At 37.0% G+C, this 24,654-nt stretch overlaps 1 protein-coding gene across 1 annotated transcript in view; it reads right to left on the bottom strand.

Moving 5' to 3' along the window:
- ARAP2 (ArfGAP with RhoGAP domain, ankyrin repeat and PH domain 2) overlaps positions 1-24,654 on the bottom strand; it is a gene marked incomplete at both ends in the record, with an annotated part of 182,354 nt that overhangs the window by 90,375 nt on the left and 67,325 nt on the right. Inside the window, 10 exons of the mRNA XM_082653125.1 lie at positions 1,279-1,342; positions 1,650-1,848; positions 2,488-2,590; positions 4,620-4,764; positions 11,633-11,767; positions 12,243-12,417; positions 14,988-15,170; positions 16,407-16,492; positions 19,890-20,089; positions 23,060-23,175. Coding sequence (XP_082509251.1) covers positions 1,279-1,342; positions 1,650-1,848; positions 2,488-2,590; positions 4,620-4,764; positions 11,633-11,767; positions 12,243-12,417; positions 14,988-15,170; positions 16,407-16,492; positions 19,890-20,089; positions 23,060-23,175 — 1,406 coding nt within the window. The remainder of the gene's footprint in view (positions 1-1,278; positions 1,343-1,649; positions 1,849-2,487; positions 2,591-4,619; positions 4,765-11,632; positions 11,768-12,242; positions 12,418-14,987; positions 15,171-16,406; positions 16,493-19,889; positions 20,090-23,059; positions 23,176-24,654) is intronic.

Here is a 24,654-nt window from a genome sequence, read left to right as displayed (position 1 = left end):
AGTGTCCTACCTCTACTCTCCATGTACTTTTTATCTCAAAAACACAGCCCCATTCATCATTTATGTAAATGCTCAGGCCAAAAACTTTGGGGTCATCCTTGACTCTCAGAGTCATTGAATCCATCAACAGACCTGCTCACCTCCACCCTCACAGTAGATCCTATACTCAACACTATGTCATTGGGAAGTCACGTTTTGCCTGGCCTCTGCAGCATCATCCTACCTGGAGGCTCAGTTTCACTCCTGTCCTCCAAAAGCTATTCATCTGAATCACAGTAGTCATTTAAAAACAGAAGTCAGATGATTCCACTTCCTGGCTCTCAAATCAAGCAGCTTCCCGTCACGCTTAGAATAAAATTCAAATCATTTTTACATATCATGGCCTGTAAGGCCCTATACGTTCTGGCCCAGGGATATCTCCGCAATCATTTCTTCCCACTGTCACTCATTCAAATTTCCCCAGCCACAGCAGCTTCCTTGAAGACCCTGAACATTCCAAGCACAACACAGCCTTGGGGTCTTCAAAATACCCTTGACTTTGTGCCTGGTACATTCTATTCAGACTGCTGTATGGTTTGTTTCTTCACTTTATACAAATCTCTGATCAAAGATACCTTCTCTTACCACCCTATTGAGAACAGAATACTGCTCCATCAGGCGCACTCTCTTCACCTTATTTTTTTTCAAGCATTTAAAATTAAGGGACACAATACTATGCCATTTTTTTGGGTCTGCTTATATTGTGTTTCCCTCACTAGTGTAGATGCTTCATAAGGGCAGAGACCATATCTGTTTTACTCATCACTGTATCCCCAATACCTATAACAGTTCCTGATATACAGTAGAAGCTTAATATTTATTGAAAAACTGAATAAATCGAGAAATCAGGTTTTAGCTATGCATGATTCAGGGTATTATTTATAGCCATCATATAACTACACTGAAAACATATTTACAACTGGCAAAGTGCTTCCAAATACTTATATGTGAATGTTGAAAAGGGATCAAGGTCTGTAGAAAACTCTAATAACTGATCACACTGAGTTTCTCCTAATGAATATAAAAATATGCAAGCTTCATTGGTGTACTCTTTCTACTAAAGAGAACATACACACACATACACACACACACACACACACACACACACACACACACACGTATGATTCGGAAAATTCCCAACAGGCTACAAAATAATAGGTTCTCCTCCAAGAGGATAACCAGTATACTCAACTCCCTAGAGCTGTAGAGATAAAGAGTAAAAAGCAAAAATGCACTTACCTCCCTTTTTCTACCAAGAGCAAGACATCCAATTTTTCCCCATTTTGAAGTACTGTGCTAATTGCTGAAGGGAAAGAAGAAAAGCATGAACATATTTTTTTAAAAAAGAGATATGGGAACATATGTATATGTATAACTGATTCACTTTGTTATAAAGCAGAAACTAACGCACCATTGTAAAGCAATTATACTCTAATAAAGATGTTAAAAAAAAAAAAAATTACACAAAATACCCTTAAAGACTACTGAGTCAGTCATATGATGTTTGGGAGTGAGCCATCATAATTTTATGTGAAATCTACTACTTCCATGTACAATAAAGAATTGTGTGCAGAATACAAAGTGAGAGAGAGGAAAAAAAAACCACTTACTTAGTTCTTGCAGTCTTCTTAAGTGCATTCTATCCTCCTGACCTTCTTGCATTTGAAGGCAAAAACGCAAACTAGATTTGTCCATAGCAAACCAGCCTTTTCTCCACTGATCCAGGGCATGGCAGTCTTTGTAGTAGAGTTGACCAATCAAATCATAGTCAGCTTCTGTTAAGTTTTCAGCAACAAAGGGAACAAAATGCTGTTAAAACAAATACAAAAAAGTAATAAAGACAGTGGAAATAAGAAATCCCTTACATAGCTACAGATACGAGGGAAAGTGGAAAAATTTGTTTTTCTATTTTTAAGATTTAGAAGGAGTCCAGATTGCAAAACAATTATTTAAACGTGCTATCAGTCTTAAAACTGAAGAGCTATAATGCAATTTCAAATGGCAGCATCTTAAGCCATTTTTCTTATATATAGATTTGAAATAGGAAGACATTCTCTTTGCTGATTTGTGGCAGTTTTCAAAATGTCAACCTTCAATGTTTGTCTTCATTTGTATCTTTTACTGAATCTGTTCTTTTCCCCTTTGTGTATACCATGAATAAGATATCTACCTATAAAAAGACATACATAAAAATGACTTTACAACATTGAAAAGATCTCCATAATCAAAGCACAGCCTTAATTTGAAGAATGACTTGTCCAAGATCCTACATTAATTTTGTCTCTGCTTAAGGCTCTAGGAAGGTAGTTCTTAACCTCTTTTGACTACAACATATGAAAACCTAATGAAGTATGGACATTCTTCCCAGAATCCTGTATAAAATTTTCATGGACCTCTGAAGGTTAAGAATCTTCTCTGGATTTAGGTAATAAAACAATATTTAAATACCTTGGCTATTGCTTCTGTCCATTTTCTTTGAGCTTGAGATGTTTCAGCTCCAAATAAAAATGCACGTTCTGAGGGTAAATAGATCTCGAAGGTAAAGATGGGCCTACAGCACACAAGAATAAAAAGATACCACTGGTTATGTTTGGCTTTTATGAGAAAAATAATACAAAGGTCCAGTTTTTAATTAAATTCTTTTTGAAAACGGAATAATGGTGTGAAATCTATCTACCCCCTACCTACCATATTTTTCTGTTGATGGTTTATATTTTATTCAAATGAGTTAAATGGAACACACTGGATCAGACAAAAGGAATATTATTCTGACTAATCACTCTACAGCATGACTTTGTCGATACCTTGATGTGACAAAGGCTGTCTTCTGTCTCCTCTTCCCTCTCAGACCACTCCTTCTTGATTTATTCTGACCCCCTATTCAACGCAAACATTGTCCAAACAGTTCTCTAATTAGTTCTCTTCTTGTCTTACTTCACAAATTTTCCTTCCATCATCTTGTCTTATGCCAAAATTTCATCTCCTTACCATAGATAAAATTAGGGTAACATCCCAAGCCCTGAATTTTTCCTTCTGTTCCTCATCCACAGCTCCAAGTATTTCTTGGAACATGCTAAGTATATATTCTGCCATTACTCAAAATACCTTATACCAAACTCATCTTCCTTCTTCCTCTTTCTCACCCCCAACCTACTGTATCTCCTTCATATTCCAATTTAGAGGCATCACCATCTACCTCAGCAACAAGATCAAAACTTTGGAGTCTAATTTATTCTTCCCCTTGACATGAGCTCTTCATCCATTCAGTCAGACATTTAATGTTATCAGTTCAATCTTAAGAGTCTCTCAACCCACTGTTTTCCTTTTTCATTATTTCTTCCTCTAGCTAAACTTTCAGTAATTACAGTCTCTCTCCCTCCAACCTCTTCTTTATCACTTCAGTCAGCTCTCTTCCTAAAATACAAATCTGTGTGATTTTTCAGTGGCTACATTACTGATTTAAAATTCTGTAATATGCTATTGAAGGCAATTAAGAATTATTTTTTTAACCACATCTCATTATAGATGCTTTCTCCTGCATATCTACTTGTATCAGTAACATTCCATCAAGAATGTTTTATTTTTGAATATGATTATATGCTAATGTAAAATTATTTAAGCAACTTAATAAATAGGATGCACTTAATATTCCATGGTAAGCCATGTTAAACTGATCATTCATTTAGAGTAAAAGCACTATTAAGATTAAAACAAAAACCAAATCAACTAATAACCAGCTTTGTTCACATAAAAGAATCAAATCAGATTTACTAGAAAACAACAGTCATTTCAACTAGTATAAATTGGTCATTATGTGATAGCAGTAATATATTTCATGCAATTTTATATAAATAACATAGCTTTACAAATCTCTTCCTTTTCTCACATAAACTTTTTATTAAAATACTATGATCCTATAAAACTGTTTTTTGCAGATTTTAGTATTCATACTTTTTTATTAATTACATGACAAAATGTGATAAGAAACTTTCACGCCAAAGATCTTAGAGGGTCAATTTCCAAAAGTCCTCACAGAATCCTATTAAACTATTTTGTAAGTCAAACATATTAAATAAAAAATGCTTCCTCTTTGAATTAAAACTTTTTTGAGACCATAAAAATGCCAAAGTAGATCTTTTAGGAATTTAGTATTTCAATATGCTATTAAATATGCTTAATAGTTTATTTTATTATGAACCACTGAATTTTCTGTCATCTCTTTTAACCATGATACATTTAATGAAAGCATAAATTTTTTCATTAGTCCACTATTTTAAATAATGAATAAGTCATAAAAATTATGGGACCACATGTTCAAGAATGGAATGACATAAACTTACTTAAAATTAGATACAAACACGTCAGCCTTTCATATTACCTAATATAATATTTAAATGTTTCCACTTTTTAGTGAATTCCCTAAGGAACTTTCAGAAGCTGAAAAATGAGTAGGCTTCAAGAAACCATTAAACTCTTCTAAAAGAAGCAACTGAAGTGAAATGATAATAAAATCCTTATTACCTCGTATGATACATACCAGAAAATACTTTCGACTCCTAACCATTTAATGATAGACCTACCCAGTATTTAAACAGAAGTCTTCTTTGTGTACAGCCAGGCAGATAACTTCATTGATATTAATGGTGCCATTAGGCGTGGTAGACTTATCATTTTCATAGTAACTCAAGAAGCCTCCTTCCAGAACACACCACTTTTTATTTGTCTCTAGGAATTGAAAACAAAACACAAAATAAATTGAGCTATACCATAAATCAAATTTTAAAATATGTGGTTTTAAATAATGACTGGATTCAAATAAATAAATGTATTAATTTTCTATTTTGTGTAAAGAGCATGATATTGCTGCATGGGATAAAAAGTTGTCACACTCCCTGCTCTCAAAAAAATTTACAATCTAGTAGCCAGGGACATACAAGACAAAAACAACTATGACACTGATGACCAGAGAAACAAGCAGATCCATAAAGAGACCGCTGCAAAACAACTCTGAAATGGCAAAGACTAATGTCTGTACAGAGTATTAGGAGGAAAAAATGTAGGGTTAAAGAGTAAGACTGTGGATGATGTGAAGTAGGTGAGCAAAGAAAGAAGGGGTCAGACCCTACAATGCCCTTAATGCCCTGTTTAGGGGATTTGAAATTCATCTTGTTAAGAATTCAGCACACTATGGCCTGCAGGCAAAATCCAGATCAACATCTGTTTTTGTAAATAAAGTTTTATTGAAAAAGAGCCACACCTATTCATTTATGGATTTTCTGGGGCTGCTTTCCTGCTACAAGGGCAGAGATGACTTGTGGCAGAGACCATCTGGCCTGCAAAGCTTGAGATATTTACTATCTGGCCCTTTTCAGAAAAGTTTGTTGAGCTTTGATTTTACAGTTGATGGTGAGCCACTGAAATGGTTTCAACAGAAGAAAATTCCATATTTAAATTTTACACACTTCATTTCTGTGGAAAATGGATGTGAGAAGGTGAGGCTGGAGGCAGGAAACCAGTTAGGACACTGTCAAAAGAAGTCTAAGTGAAAGATGAAGATCACCCAAAGCAGGACAGTGGTACTAAGGATAATGGGTGGGGGGGGGGACGGAATGATGGGAAAGGATGGGGGACAATAGAGAGAAACAGGAGACAGAGGGGGGAAAGGGAGAGAGAAATGCATACATGCACCTGTGTGTTTTAAAGGGATACAACATGTATTGATGGGATGAAGGGAGTAAGGGAGAATTTATTAATAGTTGTATCATTTTTAGCTTTGATTACAAGGTAGGCAGAAATGTTTACTTTTTTCTACAAGAAAATAAAATAGAAACAGTTTTAGTGCGTGTAATCTGAGTTTCCTTTGATATATACTAAATGAGAGCTATCCCCTGGAAATCCAAGTAGGAACACCTATTAGGCAGATCACCCTATGAATTTGCATCTTCAGGGCAAGGAAAGGCCTCAATGACCAGAAAGTCTTTAGCATACAGCTAGTGGTTGAAAATACACAGTAACCAAGGATAAAATCTTAGGGAACTTAGGGAACAATGGATATAGAAGGGTCCATGAAAGCAATGAAGTAAATGAGAAGAGATGGTGTATAAAACAGGAAAGCGGTGAGCATTTATGAAAGGAATGATTACCAACATTAAATATAGAAAGAGATCCAATAAAACAAGGGCAGAAAATAGCAGTTGGTCTTCAGAATAAGGAGGTAACTGCCTCTACTTTAGTGAGAGTTCTGTCTCTCTCATCATCATCCTGAGGTGGACCCTACAAAGGTTAGACCCATTCTTGGAGGGAAGCTACCCTCAAACTGGAGTGGTAAGAAAACAACTTCAAACAAAAATACAGCTTCTGAAATAGTCATTTGTGACTGAAAAGGATGTTTCTAAAGCAGCAAAAAATGCTTTCTGAGCTACAATCATTCCATAATTCTGAGAAAGAACTGTGGGAGGAAAGTCTTAGAAAGGGGAAACTGCCAAAAACCTACCTGGCCAAAGAAAGAGATTACACGTGAAGTTAGGACCTAGGAAACGAGACTGAAGGCTCATGGCAGAGGCCAGGCCCCAGGAGTCTTACATGACAGGTGTTCAGGAGTTTGTACCTGCAGACAAGTGGGAGCCATTGGAAGGTCTTAAGCAAAAAGTGCCAAATGCATGATGCATAAAATAGATGTAAATGAAGAATCTAATTATGTTAATTCTAGTGGGAAACAAATGACAGATCTCTTTTAAAAGGTGAGTACAGGCTCACTGTAAGTTAGAAATACGGGCTTGAGGAGATTTAATCCTGTAGCATCATCACCATAACCCTTGATGAGCTTCATTTTTATAAGTGAAAACAGGTCAGAGGTCAAACCAAGTGGGCACAGATATTACCTTTGAGGATTTACAATAAGAAAGCTGTGATAGTAAATCCTGACATTTCTATTCATCTGGGAAGCAACCAAAAGCTTCAACAAAATTATGTTGGATGGCATTCGTCTGACTGGGCTAATTCAGACAGGACACCCTCTCTGCTACAGAAGTCTTACTTTTTAATCAGTTACCAGAAGATGTCCACCAGATGGTGCACAGAATGGGCAACTCTGAGGACAAAAGGTATTTACTAGACACAAGGTTGTGTGTATGGTGGTTGTACTGGCTGGAGGGGTTGCTCTCTGTTTCTATTCAACCTTGACATTTAGATCAGGGAAGAAAAACACTACTGGAATTTACTCACACACAACTAAAGAACTCCAGAGGTGACCTACTGAAATACTCCTACAAAGTGATGTAGATACTATAACAGAGCTGGGCAGCTTGGTTGTCAGCTACCACCTGTAGGATATACCTAAATGCAAAGGCTCACTGGAAACCAGAAGCAGCTGTGTACATGGATCGCCTCTCTGCTACTCTTCCTCCTCCCCTTATCATCATATGCGTGTGGCACGCACTGTTCTACACATCTTATGCACATTAACTCACTGAATCCTCAGAACAACCCAGTTAGGTCAGCTGTATTACTGCATACCCCTTTGCTTATACCCCGCCCACAGGCACAAGCTGGTTGATTGACCTTCCCAACATCACACAAGTACATCAGAGCTGGGGGTAACACCCAGGCAGTCAACTAGGGAAGCTACCCTTCTATCTACTTCACAAACTGCCTCTCTGTGTCTGTTACATGCTTGAAGCATGTATGTCCATTTTTAAAATGCATCAGGGTACAGCAGAGGTCATACCTTCAAATAGATATGTGCACAATAAATGTATGATAGTTAAGACGAAACTATTATTTTTTGAAACCATGACGTTGTTTCCTGATGAAGAATTTCCTCAACTGATGGCATTCAGTGTTCACAGAAGACAGGAATACACACTAGGAATCCTTTTGATTTAAAATAAATGTATTACAGCCTTGGAGAAACATTTTTAAACTATACGAGTTAGGTATTTATAGAACAAAAGACCTTCAAAATTCCTCAATGCTAATCTATACAAGAAAAAATGAACAGTTAATAGAGAATTTCTAGTAAACCGTATCAACCACTTTCTTTTTAAAAATCAAATGCTGTGTCAACAAATCAAGGTAAGATACCAAGGGAAAATAATACAGTTGAGGGGAGAAAACAGAAAACAAAACCAGGATGCTATTATTCAGCTCTACACTTCGGTTTAACAAGAGCTATCAATCTTTCCTTTCATGAACACTAAATTGGGAAGAAAAAGAAAAATACAGATCAGTCTTCATAACCAGAGTCTAGAAGAACTTCAAATTCTGAAAACCTGAACTGACAATTTGAAGCCTCTGTAACTCTCTGAAGGACTTGCATGCATTCTATTCCCTGACTTTTTTGTTTGTTTTTAATCAGTCTATTCTATGGCCATCCTGACAAGCCCTGATGGAGTTATGCAGTCCAGATGCTTTCAGAGGCAAAGGTGACAACCACCTTTAATCTCTAAATCTTTCCAAATAATTCAGTTTTCCCATAAAGCTGGTGCTCAACAGGAGTACCACCACTGCAGAATCTTGACAGAAAAGAAAAACAAAAAAACCCACCAGAACTCTATGCTTCTTGGTAGTTCGGCTTTTTCTTCTTCATTTTTAAGTGTTTTGTTCAGAATATTAACTAATAACTATAAATGGAATATAACCTTTAAAAACTGTGAATCACTACATGGTACACCTGTAACATATACAATGTTGTACAGAAACTATACTTCAATAAAAATTATATTAAGTCAGCTGTGCTTTTACACTGGTAGTAATGTGATTAGAGAAATGCCTATTTATTCAACAAATATTTATCACATGACTACTATGTGTGGACACTGTTTTAGGCACCAGAGATTTGATAATCCTGAGTAAACCAGAAAATGCTGACGCCTCAATGAGCTTTCACTCCAGAGGGGGAGAGAAACAAATCAAAGAAGGAAGGATCATTTTCATGCGAGGAGTGCTATGATAGAAATAAGCAGCACACTGTGAAAGAGAAGAGCTGACAGTGGGTGCACTCTTTAGTGGGCTGCCAAAGAGGTCTCTCCAACCAGGTAGCACTGAACTGATCCCCCGAGAGATAAGAAGCAGTCAGGCTGGGGGAAGTGCGCTCCTTGCAGAGTGAACGGCAATCACAAAGGTCCAGAGGAGGCAGAAAAGAACATGGCATGTTGCAGGAACAGACAGGAAACGAGTGTGGCCAGGCATGCAGAATAGGAAGGAAGGATGTGAGATGAAAGGGGGAAGGTACGAGAAGGTCTTTAAGGTCTTAATAAGGAAGAGAGTTATACTCTGTCATGGGAAGCCATTAAATGTATTTGAATGATGGAAATACATGATCTGATTTACATTTTCAACAATCACTAAGACTTTTTTGGGGAATGGTTTGGAGGGAAGCTAGGGCAGATATCGGCAAGTAAGCGGGGTTGGGGCATGGGATGGGGGTGGGCGTATTACAGCCCAGGCAGGACAGGATGGTGGCTGGAGCTAGGACCATGTTAGTGAAGATGGAGGGTAGCCAACTGATTCATGGTCTATCCTGAGTCTTAAATGAGAGACACATTGGATGGAAGAAATGAAGACCATCAAAGAATACCCTGTCATTAGATTATTTTCCAATGAAATCATTTCTGCGTGCTGCATGGTCAAAGTACAAAAGTTCAGTTTCCCATTACTTAAAACTGAATGCTCCAAAATGAGAAAATACCCCCAATTAAATTACATATATGGAGAATGCACTGGTTTCTGTTTTTTGAAGTAAATTTTAACAACAAAAATCCATAGTTAACTTATAAAAGATAAAAAGGAAAGAATGATTTAGTTACAGGTTTAAAACATCAATTCAGTCCTCAAGTGATTAAGAAAAACAATCTATTTCAATGAAATATTAAAACAAAATGGTAAGTCTATAAATATTACAACCAGAATTCCAAAAAACAAATAAAAGCTTATTTTTAGCCTGCAGAGTACTTATGATATATTGAGAAGCTTTAGGAAGAAAAGCTTATATCTCAAATTCCCTATTTCATCTTTGTGTAAGTGGTTTGAAGGGTGGATCTAAGATATCCTACAATTTAGAAGAAACATTCTAGAAAGCTTGTACACTTATTAACAAGTACATTAATTGCCTTGTTATTCAATTATTTTAATAATGACTATCGCCAATTCACAGATTGTTCTGATACTTTTTCCCTCCTGATCACTCAACTTTCGACTACTTAAGGGTTAAATATAGACAAGGAGCAATGGAAGATGAGAAAATCTCTGTAAAATTCGTTATTTATTATTGGTTAGATTGAGCAAAGGAAGACAATAAAAACCACTTGCTGAAAGAACCAAAAAAAACCTAAGCTCAAAGAATAAAAATGCTCTGCCATCTAGTGTCACCCAGCCATCACACTCACCAAAGCCAAAGTTTTACAATAACAATTATAACACAAATCAGATGTAAAACTCGGCTTCGTGTCAAGTTCCTCCACTGTTCATGTGAAATCAGCATAATATCAACTATCTTGCAGAGCTTTTATGAGGATTACAATGAACATAAAAAAGCGATGCCTTACACATAGTACATGCTCACTAAAGGAGAGGTACTGTTTATAGGAAAATCTAATAAAGTATACTTAATCTCAGTACAATTCTGCTTAGGGTTACAATTTTTTTTGGGAAATAAAGCCTTTAACTGAAATAATCACTTCAAGTGCATGAGGATCAAGATTAACATTCTACAGTGAGTTTTTCATCCTATTGTTCCTTGGATCGAGTAATATAGCTGGATTTTACCACCTAGGGAATTACTAACCAGGCTCCCAAGCCTCTGAATATCCATCATCAAGTGGCCTGTACAGCTTAATCTCTCTTAAATTCTCTTTGCTCCAGTGAGACAGAGATCATTATAGTTTCATGCCTACATTTCTAAAATTAGTTCAAATGTATATAGCAAGAGCATGAGGCCTCTGTCTTACTCATTTTCGTATGCCGAATGCCCAGCACATGCCTGATTCAAGGAGCTGAATGGATAGGTGGATAAATGATGATTCTGCTAAGATTAATGCCACAAACCTAGAATGGGTTGTTAAATCAAATTAATTCACATCATTTTTTGGAAACCATGCTTAAGCTTTATTTTACTTACACAGACACACACACACACTTATCATCAGAACAAACTGAACTACTGATAGAACATCCTGATAGAATACTGACAGAATATGTACTGAAAACTTGTCAGTTCTTCCTACATGTTGACATTTATCTATATTATCTCCCCAGTTAGGGTTTCTGTCCCGAATGGAAGGGGCTAAGTTTCACATTTCTTTGGAATAACCCTTAAATCCTGAAAAAAGAATTGGTTGGCCCTGAGGTAGATGTCACTGAATTTTGCTGAGAATTCACTCAGCATTCCAAACCAGTGGTAAATCTTTGCTGCAGTGCATGAAATAATATCTGTGCCTGGAAGCATTTATAAAACCTAAAAAAAAAATATTTCTCTACCGCAAGATCAAATCTAACATATTAAGGGAAAAAAACAATCAAAATTTAAACCTAATTGTTTTGATAATGAAATAAAGTTTTACCAGATAACAAATCTAAAAGGAGCGAGAAAAGATACCTTCAAGGAGTTTTTTTTCTGAAGAGAGTTTAGAAGCTGCAGCAGGAGCCTGATACAAAAAGTCACAGAGGAACGTCGACTGGGAGGACTCTTGACTTAATCCACCTTCAGCATGTATGTCATGTTGAGGGAAATCTAGAAAAGTTACAGAAATAACACATCTGAAATCTGAAATGTAAACAATTTTCCCTTTGCTTATAAATATGTAGGTGAGTTTTGAGGTAGAAGAAAAACTACTTCAAATATACCGCAGAATAAATATACAGAGATATTTATTTTACTTGGCATAAAATTTGCAAGTAAGCACTTCAGTTGTATTTATTAATCATGCATGAAAATCAGATTTAATTTTGGTGAAAATGATTATGTGGGATGAATTATTTTAATCTCCCATTTATAAAATTAAAGACACATAAAAGATTTATTTCCTAAACTTTCCCTTTAAATGAAATAAAACATGGGTCTTGATAAGCATCATCCACCTTTTTGGTAATTACATTTTCATTTCATTCTGATGGTTTTTCTGATTTGAGAAACAAACAGATTCGTGCTTCAGTTCTCTTGGGGATATATAAGGAGAGATCAGGCTAGTGAAGGGATAGGGACTAACCTGAGAATTTGTTATGGTAGAGAAATTCCATTTGCAGACTCTGCCCCGCCTTCTTGGCCAGCAGATAAGGGGTGCTATGCTCAGGGTCACCTGTTGCACACATGACATCTGCTCCACTGAACAGCAAAGCCATTGTTTCCAGAACATCTGGTTTCACCACAGCAGCACACAGAGCCTGGTCAATAAAAGAAAATACAATTTGTAAGTGAAGAAAGTATGATTCTAGCTATTAAAATGTGTGAAAGTCTGCCAATTCATTTATGAGAGGAAGTCTGTATTCTTTTTTTTTTAATTTTTATTTATTTATTAATTTATTTTGGCTGCGTTGGGTCTTCGTTGTTGCATGCGAGCTTTCTTTAGTTGCGGCAAGCGGGGGCTACTCTTCATTGTGGTGCTCGGGCTTCTCAGTGCGGTGGCTTCTCTTGTTGCGGAACACGGCCTCTAGGCGTGTGGGCTTCATTAGCTGCGGCACGCGGGCTCAAGCTGCTCTGTGGCATGTGGGATCTTCCAGGTGCAGGGCTCGAACCCGTGTCCCCTGCACTGGCAGGCGGATTCTTAACCACTGCGCCACCAGGGAAGCCCCCTGTATTCCTTTTTAACAAATAAATCTAATAATCATTATGCCCTGAATTAACCAACAGACAAAAAAAGGCCTGCTCTACATGAATTTAAATTTCAACCGAAGATGTCCAAATCTCAATTCATTGTTTTGTTGAATTCAAATGTTGTGATGTTCCAAATCTTCAAATCCGTCATATTTGCCATGGAAGATATTTTGTATGTTTACATACTATGACAATGGCTGATGCTCAGAAAATTCACAATACTTCAAACGTAGTAAGGAAGTATCCACTAAATGTTTTGTTATGTCATATGAATGTTGTATGCATATATGTCTGTATGTCTGTATTTTCCAGAGCAATCGGGATGTGAGGAATCTTTAAATTACCGTTATGCTTTGGGAATTTGAAAGATGTGTACAAATTCAGGATCTTTCCTTTTGGAAGGGAGTATAGGTAGGGAGGAGGAACAGCAAGCAAGACACAATAAGACATGATTGACATGATATACATCATCATTGTACAAACAGTAAAACTCCTGGAACATGATGTTTTTTCCTTTGAAATAATAAGCTGCCTTCACAACTTTTCCCATCCCCTCTTCTTGCTTCCACACTTTACTGGCTTTCCATTTGCTTCTGAACTCTGATTTGGCACCCTGATTCCGTCTGACTTCTTAGCCTTGGGTTCACCATATTCCTCCTTCCTGACATGGTGCACCTGGACAGATGACTGGTTAATTTGCTCTCTGTAATGCAACTTCAGGACAATCACTTGCTGATTATCCCAATGGGCAGCTCAGAGAAGAGCGTACAACCAAGAAGTCCCAGGACACATTTCACAGCTCCAGCCTAGAGGGTCTACTACTAAAAAAGTACTTATCTTTTCTACCATGGTCTAGCTAACCTCTACAATTTCCTTCACATCAGAATCAAGAAGCCTAAATTCTTGTACCTGACTGTACTAATTTGCTAGGTGATTTGGGCAATTCCTTCTCATCTCTGGGTCTTAGTTTTTCTGCACCTGCGAAATGAGGATACTGGAAAGTGAAACAGCTAACATCCCTCCACTGGGATATAGCCTCTGACTGCTCTCACAATCTAATCCCACGTATTTCCCCTCATTCTCTCTCTCATTACCCTATTCTTTTCCTTTACAGTGTGCTGCATTTGCTGTGGTATATTTATTGGCATGCAGCTGTTTATGGTCAATCTCCCCTGCGTGCAGATCACTCTCATGAATAAAAGAATCACATCTACTGTTTACTACAACTGTACCCCCAGAACCTAAAAATGAATTCAGCAATGAGTGAGTGTGCAATAAATATCTATTCACCACAAACACTCAATGGAGAAAGGATAGTCTCTTCAACAAATGATGCTGGGAAACTGAGTAACTACGTGCAAAAAAAAAAAAAAAAAATGAAATTGGACCCCTACCTTACACCACTCACAAAAATTAATTTGAAATGTATTAAAGACTTAAACATAAGATCTGATACCATAAAACTTCTAGAAGAAAACATAAGTGGTAAGCTCTTTGACATCAGTATTGGCAATGATGTTTTGGATATGACACCAAAAGCACAAGCAACAAACACAAAAATCAATAAAGGAGAGGCGGGCAGGATGCTTAACAAATTCTTTGCCAAAAGGGCAACATAAAATGGTCACAAGAAGACCTGGAATAACTCAACCAAAGGCAAACGACACTTCAAATCAATGGCACTAAACAAACTACTGCTTTTAAAAATAAATTAATTGAGTAAATGAAGTTAATTTTGGTGATAGCAAGTCAACAATGTACTGGCTGAAGTTATGTTCAGTATCCTGTCCCTAAAATGGGGAAAATTGTCGAACTTTTAAATGGTGTGTTTTAATGGCCTACGTCAGATAGAAACTACGTCAGATAGACGTAGGTAGAAATGTTTTAATGGCCTACGTCAGATAGAAACTACGTCAGATAGAAACTTCAGTTAGGGACAGAAGTTTATTCGCTATTGATAACGAATCCTCAAGTGAAATGAAGGAAAAGAAAACAACGGCACAATCTCACAAAAGGAAATAAAATTAAACAATAATATTATGCAATAGCAAAAAATTTTTTTTAACTTTTTTTCAAAACCCTTGGCATATATTTAAAAAGACCTTAATATCCATGTTTTTTGTTACATTTCATTGGTTACCTTATTTAATTCTTCCTTGGTAAGAGATGCCCAAAGGGTTTTTCTGAATCTTCCTTCTTTGTATTTCTGAGTGATAAAGTTTTTTCTCTTTTCTACTGGAGAGTCCACGTGTAATTCTTCATCTTTCTGAAGACTACCAGCCCAAAAGTCATTAGCTCTTTTGTTTCCAATGACAATAAAAAGCTGAATTATCAAAAAAAAATAAAACATATCAATTCACAAAATGTATTTGAATCTGCAGAAAACTGACTCACATGACATTAAAGCATAGCTTGGTACAAAATATGCAAAATACAAGACCCAACTTTTTCCAGAAGATGGAGTGTGAAAGCAGATACTATTTCTATTTTAAATAGTCTAGCTGCTCGTAATAGTGGTAAAAGAATAGCTAGAAAAGAAACTGCAAGCAACACAAATTGCAGCAAAAGCATTATTACTTTTTTTTTAACATCTTTATTGGGGTATAATTGCTTTTCAATGGTGTGTTAGTTTCTGCTGTATAACAAAGTGAATCAGCTATACATATACATATAGCCCCATATCCCCTCCCTCTTGCGTCTCCCTCCCACCCTCCCTATCCCACCCCTGTAGGTGGTCACAAAGTACTGAGCTGATCTCCCTGTGCTATGCGGCTGCTTCCCACTAGCCATCTATTTTACGTTTGGTAGTATATATATTACTTTTTGAAGGTAGCTCACATTGAGACAGATTCATTTAAAATGGCTGAGTAGGTGGGCTAACGTGGTTGACAGTGAGTGGTACAGACACCTGAGCAGAGAATGGATACAGGAGACAGCAAGTTAGACATGATCTCAGTTACTGACAGAGCATGGCCAAGATAAAGAATAGTCGATTTTGCCAAATTTTTTCATTCACTTTTCTGGTATTTTATCCATGCTGGGTTAAAAAGAAAGAAAGTCAATTCTGGCTTTAAAAAAAGCTGTCAAGCCTTTAAGAGTAGTTATTACTATTTTTTTTTTTTTTTTTTTTTTTTGCAGTACGCGGGCCTCTCACTTTTGTGGCCTCTCCCGTTGTGGAGCACAGGCTCCGGACGCGCAGGCTCAGCGGCCATGGCTCACGGGCCCAGCCGCTCCACGGCATGTGGGATCTTCCCGCACCGGGGCACGAACCCGTGTCCCCTGCATCGGCAGGCGGACTCTCAACCACTGCGCCACCAGAGAAGCCCCAAGTAGTTATTACTATTAAAGCTCCTTGTATTTTTTATTTTTAAAATAACTGTCTCATTTAGGAAGCATTCGGAAAGTTAAAGTAGAAAGTTACTACTATCAAACAGGCTATAAGCCATTTTTATAATGTGGTGAGAACTTGATCAGAGATCTCTTAAAGTAACCACACCACCCCACTGCACACCTCCTCCTGGACCTCTGCTGACCACCACCACAGTCAAGTCGGACTCACCTCAATGAGTTCATTGCTCCAAATGCTGGCATCCATTTTCAGACTTCTAACCTTGGAATCTTTTGGTCCTAAAGATCTATGTTGCCCTGAAGTCAAAAAACAATTGATTTCTATTTGAATTTGTATGTAAACGTATTTTACCTTTAAAAAGAAAAGTGTATATGGACGTGTATAGGTATGTGTGGATTAATATATCTTTTGAACTTAAAACAAACCAATACCTACTTTCCACCCTACAGTAGTGGTGGTAATCATACAGGAATCATAACCAACCACATTGAAGATAACAGAAATCACCATCACCACCCTGTACTGGTATAAAATTACACTTTTAAAAAGTGTGTATACATGTACATGTGTGTATATGTGTGTGTACATATGCATGTATGTGTGCATGTGTGTATGTGTATATACGTATATATATATTTTTCACTGTTTGGTAATTAACTAGAAATTGTAGGTCACTGAAAACATTTTATAATGGGTCTGTGTAAATTATACCTATGTGAGTGAATACAGATATCATCCCTTTACTCTTAAAAAAAACTAGCTACAACTGCAATAAATGCCTACTTAAAAATCTAAAGTCGATTCTTTATTCTACTATTATGCCTGGAAGAGAATGCCCAGCATTCTATCATAATCAATTTAATTCTGCTGTATAAATCATCATTCAGCCATTACTGGGCATTCAGGCATATGTCAGACTCTTTCTAAGCTGAGATAGAAAAAAGGTATATAAGACATCATCCTTGATCTTAAGGACCTTTTGCCTAATGTGCATGAGAAAGCTCATTCCTCTCATTACTTTCTCTACATTACATAGGTTCCTTTCCTCCATTCTTTGAGAAGGAAACTACTCAGAGCACAAAGCCCTAGAATTACCATGGCAAGAACCTGCATAGGTTTGCACTTACGAAGACTACAGAAAGGAAACACCAAAAGGAGTCAAGCTCAAAAGCATGCAGGAAGAAGGGATGCTGGAGTAGCCTAGGAAAGAATCTGACTTGCGGCAGCAGGAAAAGAAATAATGTGGAGAACAGATTTAGAGATATTCAGAAGATAAAACTGATGGGACCTGGTGGGCTTTAAGGAAAGAGGAAGGGTCAAGAGGGTCTCTCAAGGTTTAGGCTTCAGTGTATGGTAGATAGTATTGCTTCTGACCAAGATTTGGAATATAGGAGAATATACAGTTTAATGTAATGAGCTGGGCAGCAATGAGAGCTCCATTTTATCATGTTAATTTTGAGGTATCTTGGGCAAATCCAAGTTGAGAATCTAGCAGGAGCTATAAGAGTAGAGTTTCCAACAGAGTGAGAATCCCCTGCTTAAAAATGAGTATTGAATTCAAATGACAACCTCACTCAGGAACATCAGAGTGAAAGAAAGCTTAGGATATAATCCAAGGGAACACACATATTTTAGGAGCAGGCAAAGGAAAAGTAACCTGGAAAAGGATGACCAGAGTAGTAAGAGCACACTAACAGAAAATGGTGTGTCGGAAGTTGTGGGAGGATGGAAAGTCACTGAGCGACAGATTGGTCAAGAGTGTCAAATACTGCAGAGAAGGCAGAGAAGATAGGAACTGACCACACAGAAACTGAGAGGTAAAATACACTGGTAAATGTGGTGAAAATATTTTTACTGGAGGCAAGAGAAACGAAGACTGATTACAGGATGCTGATGATACACTAGGAAGTTAAAGAAAACCTGTGCAGACCACTACGCTTGAAAGTGTCTTGTCTATGAAAGGAAAAAGGAACAGAGAATGATATGTAAGAGAATAGTAAGTTTTCAGAAAGCTGGTGTTAACAGAATTATGCAAGTTTATATGCTGAACCAAATAAACCATAGTTCAATACAGTTGTCCCTCGGTATCTCAGAATGGCACTAGGACCACCCACAGATACCAAAATCCGAGGATGCTCAAATCCCTTGTATAAAATGGCCATAGTATCTGCATATAACCCACACACATCCTTGTATACTTTAATTCATGTCTAGATTACTTTTTTTTTTCTTTTTTCTTTTTTTTTTTTTTGCGGTATGCGGGCCTCTCACTGTTGTGGCCTCTCCCGTTGTGGAACACAGGCTCCGGACACGCAGGCTCAGCGGCCATGGCTCACGGGCCCAGCTGCTCCGCAGCATGTAGGATCCTCCCGGACCGGGGCACGAACCCGAGTCCCCTGCATCAGCAGGCGGACTCTCAACCACTGCACCACCAGGAAAGCCCCCCTAGATTACTTTTAATACCTAATACAATAAAATGTTATGTAATAGTTGCTGGTACATGCAAATTCAAATTTTGCTTTTTTGAACTTCCTGTAAATTTTTGTTTTTCAAATATTTTTGATCCACAGTTGTTTGATGTAGAACCATGAATATGGAGGACCAACTGTACTTACACAGAGAGTGAATAAGTGACAGGGTGAGGATCCTGAGAAGAGAGGAAAGGAAGGGAACATATGTAGACAGAGCAGCCTTAAACAACACAAACACTATCTCTTCCAGTGAGACTGGAGAGGAGAAGAGGTTAGGAAAAAATACGAAGTCAAGGAGGATTAACTGATGCTTGTTATTGATGTAGGTGATCAGCTCAGTGTGATGACAAATGTGGTAGCACAGAGCTCTAGAAAAGTCTGAAGGGCTTGAAGCAGCTGTCCTGTCTTTGCTCTGAGGTGCTCTTCCTCTGCATTCTCTCAGTGAAACCTGTGCTCAACACTATTCCTGCCCTTATCACACTCTATTGCAATTACTATTTATATATTTGTGCAGGAAATGTCATGTCTTGTCTTACAGAGCATTTCAATTCACAGGAACAGCACAGTACCTGGTAGAGCTGAAAAGCTGAAGGAAAGTTTAGGTTGTAGCTAACTTTTTCCAAGACCTCCACGGTCGCATACCTAAGCTAGGGTCCATTCCCTCTACTCACTTGGACAGCTGTCTTACCTCCCAAATACAAGGAGCTGTCAAATAGTTTGTAAGGTATAAGATCACAAGAAGAAAATTAGTCACAGTACTGGTTACTTTCATAAACTTCAATACACCTGGAAAACGCTTCTATATAAAAATTCAGATCTGGTGAACCAAGATTAGAGCACAGAGCAGATTGATGTGAAAAATAGATCTTACAAAATATGACTGAGGAAAAAGGGACAAATCATACGAAGTGCAAGCGTGTTCAGGGTGCATTCTGAAACACATTCATCCAAAACCTAAAAATTTCAGCATTGTCTTTTTAAAATCCATACATGGGCCAGCAGGCACAAAAAAATGATTACATGCTTAAAAATCAATTTTTATATTTAAGTCATGCATAAGAGAAGTTTAGAATGATATTTCTAAATTTGATTTAAATGTAATAAATTTTCTCTGTCTTTATTTTTCATAGCCATTAGGTGGGACACAGTATATACGACACTAAAGAGCATTCAGTGCCAATCTGTCACCAAACAGTGATGAGCATAACTTATCTCTAATTACCTGCACACTTCTTACAGATGACAACACAGAGATTGATGGATGCCCAGTCAGGATTTGGGGCTTTACAATCTGCACAGCTCCTGTTGGACTCATTGAACCAAATCTTCTCAGCTACTTCATAATCAGAGAGAGTTTCTGCTATCGATTGCTGCACGGCTTCAATCCACTCTTGTTTCTCTTTTTCAGACTCGGCTGTAAAGCTGAAACAATGAACGTTTCTGCATTATCGATCTCCCTTGTAAAAGCCAATTAAGCAGTATGTTCAGTTTGCATATTCATTTCACTCATAAATTAAACAGCTGCTGAAAAATATGCCTTCCAGGCGGTTGGAGTCTTTTCTGTTAAAAATCATCTCATTGAGAAATCTATTTTTTTCCTTTAACTTTCCACATTGCTTATGACTTTGTTTACCTATCTTGAACCAAAATTAACATACACACTTTTCTGACCAGGATATAAAAATCACCTTGTTAGGTCAAAAGCTTAAAAGAGAAGTCATGCTTCCTAAGCAGTGGTTACATAATAATCAATAAGAGACTGGCAGAGTTTCAGGACCATTGGCTTATTTTGCCAAGAAAATATGCCATAGTCTGAAACTAAGTTATCAAAAACACCCACGAGAAATTTTTATTTTTTGTCTTAAAAATAGATTCTTGTTTTTAAAATAGAAGAATGTCCAGATGGCTTTAAGAAACTGAGAAATCAAAAAAGTTTTAAGTGATTAGTATTCTAACAGAATTCTAACTCATTTTTAGCCATGTAATTCTTAGTGTTTATTGGGTGCCTGAGTGAAGGAATAAAACATTAAAACATCAGTTCACTCTTTCAAGAAATATTTACTGAGTACTTATAATGTGCCAGAAAATGTGCTACATACAAGTGCTCCAAACTCAGTCAGTGACCCACAAAATGATGCTTAATACTGAAATTTTCTGTTCTGAAGATGAAAATGCTTTGAGAGACAATGAAAACAACAGAGGATTAACATTTTCTCTGTAATCTATAAAGAAATTGAGTGGCCTACATGGATTATATTTTTTGAATCACTTCATGGTTCCATCATCACTATAATATTGATAAATTCCTTAGTGGTTTCTGCTTCTCTATAGAGATTGGTCAGAGCCCATATGGTACAATAGAAAATAGATATTTGGTCTTAGTCCCTGGTTCCTGGTATATAGTTTCCCAAACCCTTGGAATACCCTGAATGATAAAAGTCCTTTATACGCTAATGAGAAAGCTTGTGGCTGAAGGCTAGACAGCTTCAGGATGGGAGCTGGTCAGCAGAAGACCAAGATGTGACTACAGACTTGGAACTTTCAACCAGCCCTACCCCGTGACCTCTGGGAAGGAGAGAGAGGCTGGTGGAGTTAATCACCAATGGCCCAGGATTTCATCAATCTTACCTATGAAATGAAACCTCCATAAAAGCCCCCAAACACGGGGCTTCCCTGGTGGCGCTGTGGTTGAGAGTCCGCCTGCCGATGCAGGGGACACGGGTCCGTGCCCCGGTCCAGGAAGATCCCACATGCCGAGGGAAAAAAAAAAAAAATCCCCCAAACAACAGGGTTCGAAGAGCTTTCAGGGTGATGAACACATTGAGGTGCTGGGAGAGTGGTGCACCCAGAGAGTCATTACAGATTATTAACACATATTAAGAACACACATTAAGTTTTCTGTTTCATTGTCATAATAAAGCAATTACCAGAGTGCCATAATACAAGACATGTATCAAAATGCTAAGGTATTTGATCATACGTGCTATGAGATCCATTAAATTCAGCAACATTTTGAGCTGAGGTTACTTTTAGGAAATCACGGAGCAGTTGTAATTAGGGATTGCTCTTAAAGGACAGACTGTATTTGGTTAGGCTAAAAGAGGGCAAAATAACAATACAGCTTAAAGACAATGTAATCTCTCTTTTTATTTTATATACCTTCAAAATAAAGTAATTTTTCACATGTTTCTGGATCAAAAATCACCAAGCCTTCTAAGAAAAAGAGGTATTATGAAAAGAAACTACACAAATCTCATGAAATTAGTATCTTTCAGGTTGTATGATTATTCAAATCACTTTTTCAAGGTGTTATTATACACTGGATAATAAATTACACGATATGAAAAAGTAAAAACATAAACTTTTTCTTTGTTTCAGGTGTACAGCAGAGTGATTCAGTTTTATATATATACATATATTTTTTCATATTCTTTTCCATTATAAGTTATTACAAAATATTAAATATAGTTTCCTGTGCTATACAGTAGGTACTTGAATATAGTTTCCTGTGCTATACAGTAGGTACTTGTTGTTTATCCATTCTATATATAGTAGTGTGTATATGTTAATCCCAAATTCCTAATTTACCTCCCCAGCATCCCCTTTGGTAACCATAAGTCTGTTTTCTATGTCTGTGAGTCTGTTTCTGTTTTGTAAATAAGTTAATTTGTATCATTTTTTTAAGATTCCACATATAAGCAATATCATATGATATTTGTCTTTGTCTTCACTTAGTATGATAATCTCTAGGTCCATCTGTGTTGCTGCAAATGGCAAGATTTCATTATTTTTATGGCTGAGTAATATTCCATTGTATATATATATACCACATCTTCTTTACCCATTCATCTCTCCATGGACATTTAGGTTGCTTCCATGTCTTGGCTATTGTAAATAGTGCTGCAGTGAACACTGGGGTGCATGTATATTTTCAAATTAGAGTTTTCTCCAGATATATGCCCAGGAGTGAGATTGTAGGATCATGTGGTAACTCTATTTTTAGTTTTTTAAGGAACCTCCATGCTCTTTTCCATAGTGGCTGCCCCAATTTATATTCCCACAACAGTGCAGGAGGGTTCCCTTTTCTCCACACCCTCTCCAGCATTTATTATTTGTAGAATTTTTAATGATGACCATTCTGACTGGTGTGAGGTGATACCTCACTGTAGTTTTGATTTGTGTACCTCTAATAATCAGTGATATTGAGCATCTTTTCATGTGCCTATTGGCACATTTTTATATACTGGCTAATAAATTATACAATATGAAAAAGTAAGAACATAATTTTATTAAGTATCCTCTAAGAAGTAAAATCACCACTGGCAACGTACAAGGGGATCACTCAAGATTTCCTGTAGTAGTACAAACAAAAAATGTTTAAATATAACTTACCTAAAACTCCTATAGGGAGTGATTATTTCAAAAGACTGTTTCACAGTTCGGTCCACTTGCTTTACATTTGCTACATTCATAGGAATTATGGTAATACCAAGTCCACTCTTAAAATCCTAGTTTGGAGAAAAACAAAAAAATTATAAACAAAAATATGGATTTTTGAAAGTGCATTTATATTCTCTAAAATTTAATAAATCTCATCAAATTTTACTACAACATATAAAGATGGAATTATTTCATTAAAAATGGATTGAGAGTGGTTTTATAAAAGGTAGTCACTTTCAATACATGGTAACACGATAGCATTTGAAGCTTGACAGGCTATTAATAAAGCAAGGGTCTCTTCACATGAAACATAAGTTGACTAGGACATAGATCTTGAACTACATATACCTGTTAACAGTTAGGCACTTTTTCACCTTTAGCCATTTAAAAAAGGGAACTAACAGTGAACTAATCCTTACCATGTGCCCAGCCGTTTTCCAGTTGGGGGAGCCAGATGACACTGTGAGGCTGGTATAATTACTATTTAGATGAAAAGAAGGGAAAACCGAGGCTCAAAAAGGTAAAGTGAGGCGGAAAGTGCGGCTGGCTGTACATGGTAGAAAGGGACTGAAACCCAAGCCGTCTGACTGCTCACTCTTTGTTCTGCTGTATGTCGTTACCTCTGCTCTGTCACATTATTTTCCTCATTTGGTCTCAACCAAAAGCACTACTTATATTACAATTTTATCTCATTTCCAATATTTTATTACTTTCTTCTTCCTTCAATTAGATTCTTTAAAAGCTCCTCTAATGCTATTTTCGTATGAAAGCTGCCATTGGTTCAGCACCTACAGCCACTATGTTCAGCTTGATCTACCAAAATTAGAAACTGTTCAAAAGGCTACAAAGTCTGCCTTCTAAGCATTAAAGTTTGCAATATATTATCTAGCCATAAGGGTTCTGGAATTTGATTTATCAACCATCTCACACCTTAAAAATATAATTAATCTGTACCTTGAAAAATGAATTATCTATGTGAACAGGTTCAGATTAAATGTGTTCTGAATTCCTAAATTAAATTATGACTAGGAAAAAGAAGCCATACTAAAGACGACTGCAAAAGATATTGGTCCACTTTCAGGAAGGACACTTCTGGCAGAGACTGTGAAAGAAACAATTCACAGGTCTTCTCTTTGTCTCTCCTGTTGTACAAGCTAAAAGCAAAAGTACTATTTTCCTATCTCCCTTGCAGCTAGGAGTGAACATATGTCATACTTATGGTCAATAAAATATAAATAATTCCTGGCCTGGGGGGCAAGAGAAGGGGGGTGGAGAGACACATCTTCAAAGAAAAGACTTTCATTCCTTGCCTTTCCATCTTCTCGGGAAACAACATCTAGAAGCACAAAGCCATTTTAGAATGTAATAAGCATCCTTGAGATGAAAAGCCTGAGGACAAATTCTTGTACTGTAAGGATGCCAGAGTAAGGAGAAAATAAATAGGAAGAATCTTGTTCTCTGATGGCATTAGCAAGAGATTTGTTAAAACAAATCCCTGTCTATTTAAACTATCCTTCAGGTTTTTGTCATCTGATACTAATACATTC

The sequence above is a fragment of the Grampus griseus genome, assembly GCF_964374135.1.
Source record: "Grampus griseus genome assembly, chromosome: 4".
NCBI lineage: Eukaryota > Metazoa > Chordata > Mammalia > Artiodactyla > Delphinidae > Grampus > Grampus griseus.
Note: the sequence above shows the minus strand (reverse complement) of the source record. Positions and strands in the feature narration are given on the sequence as shown.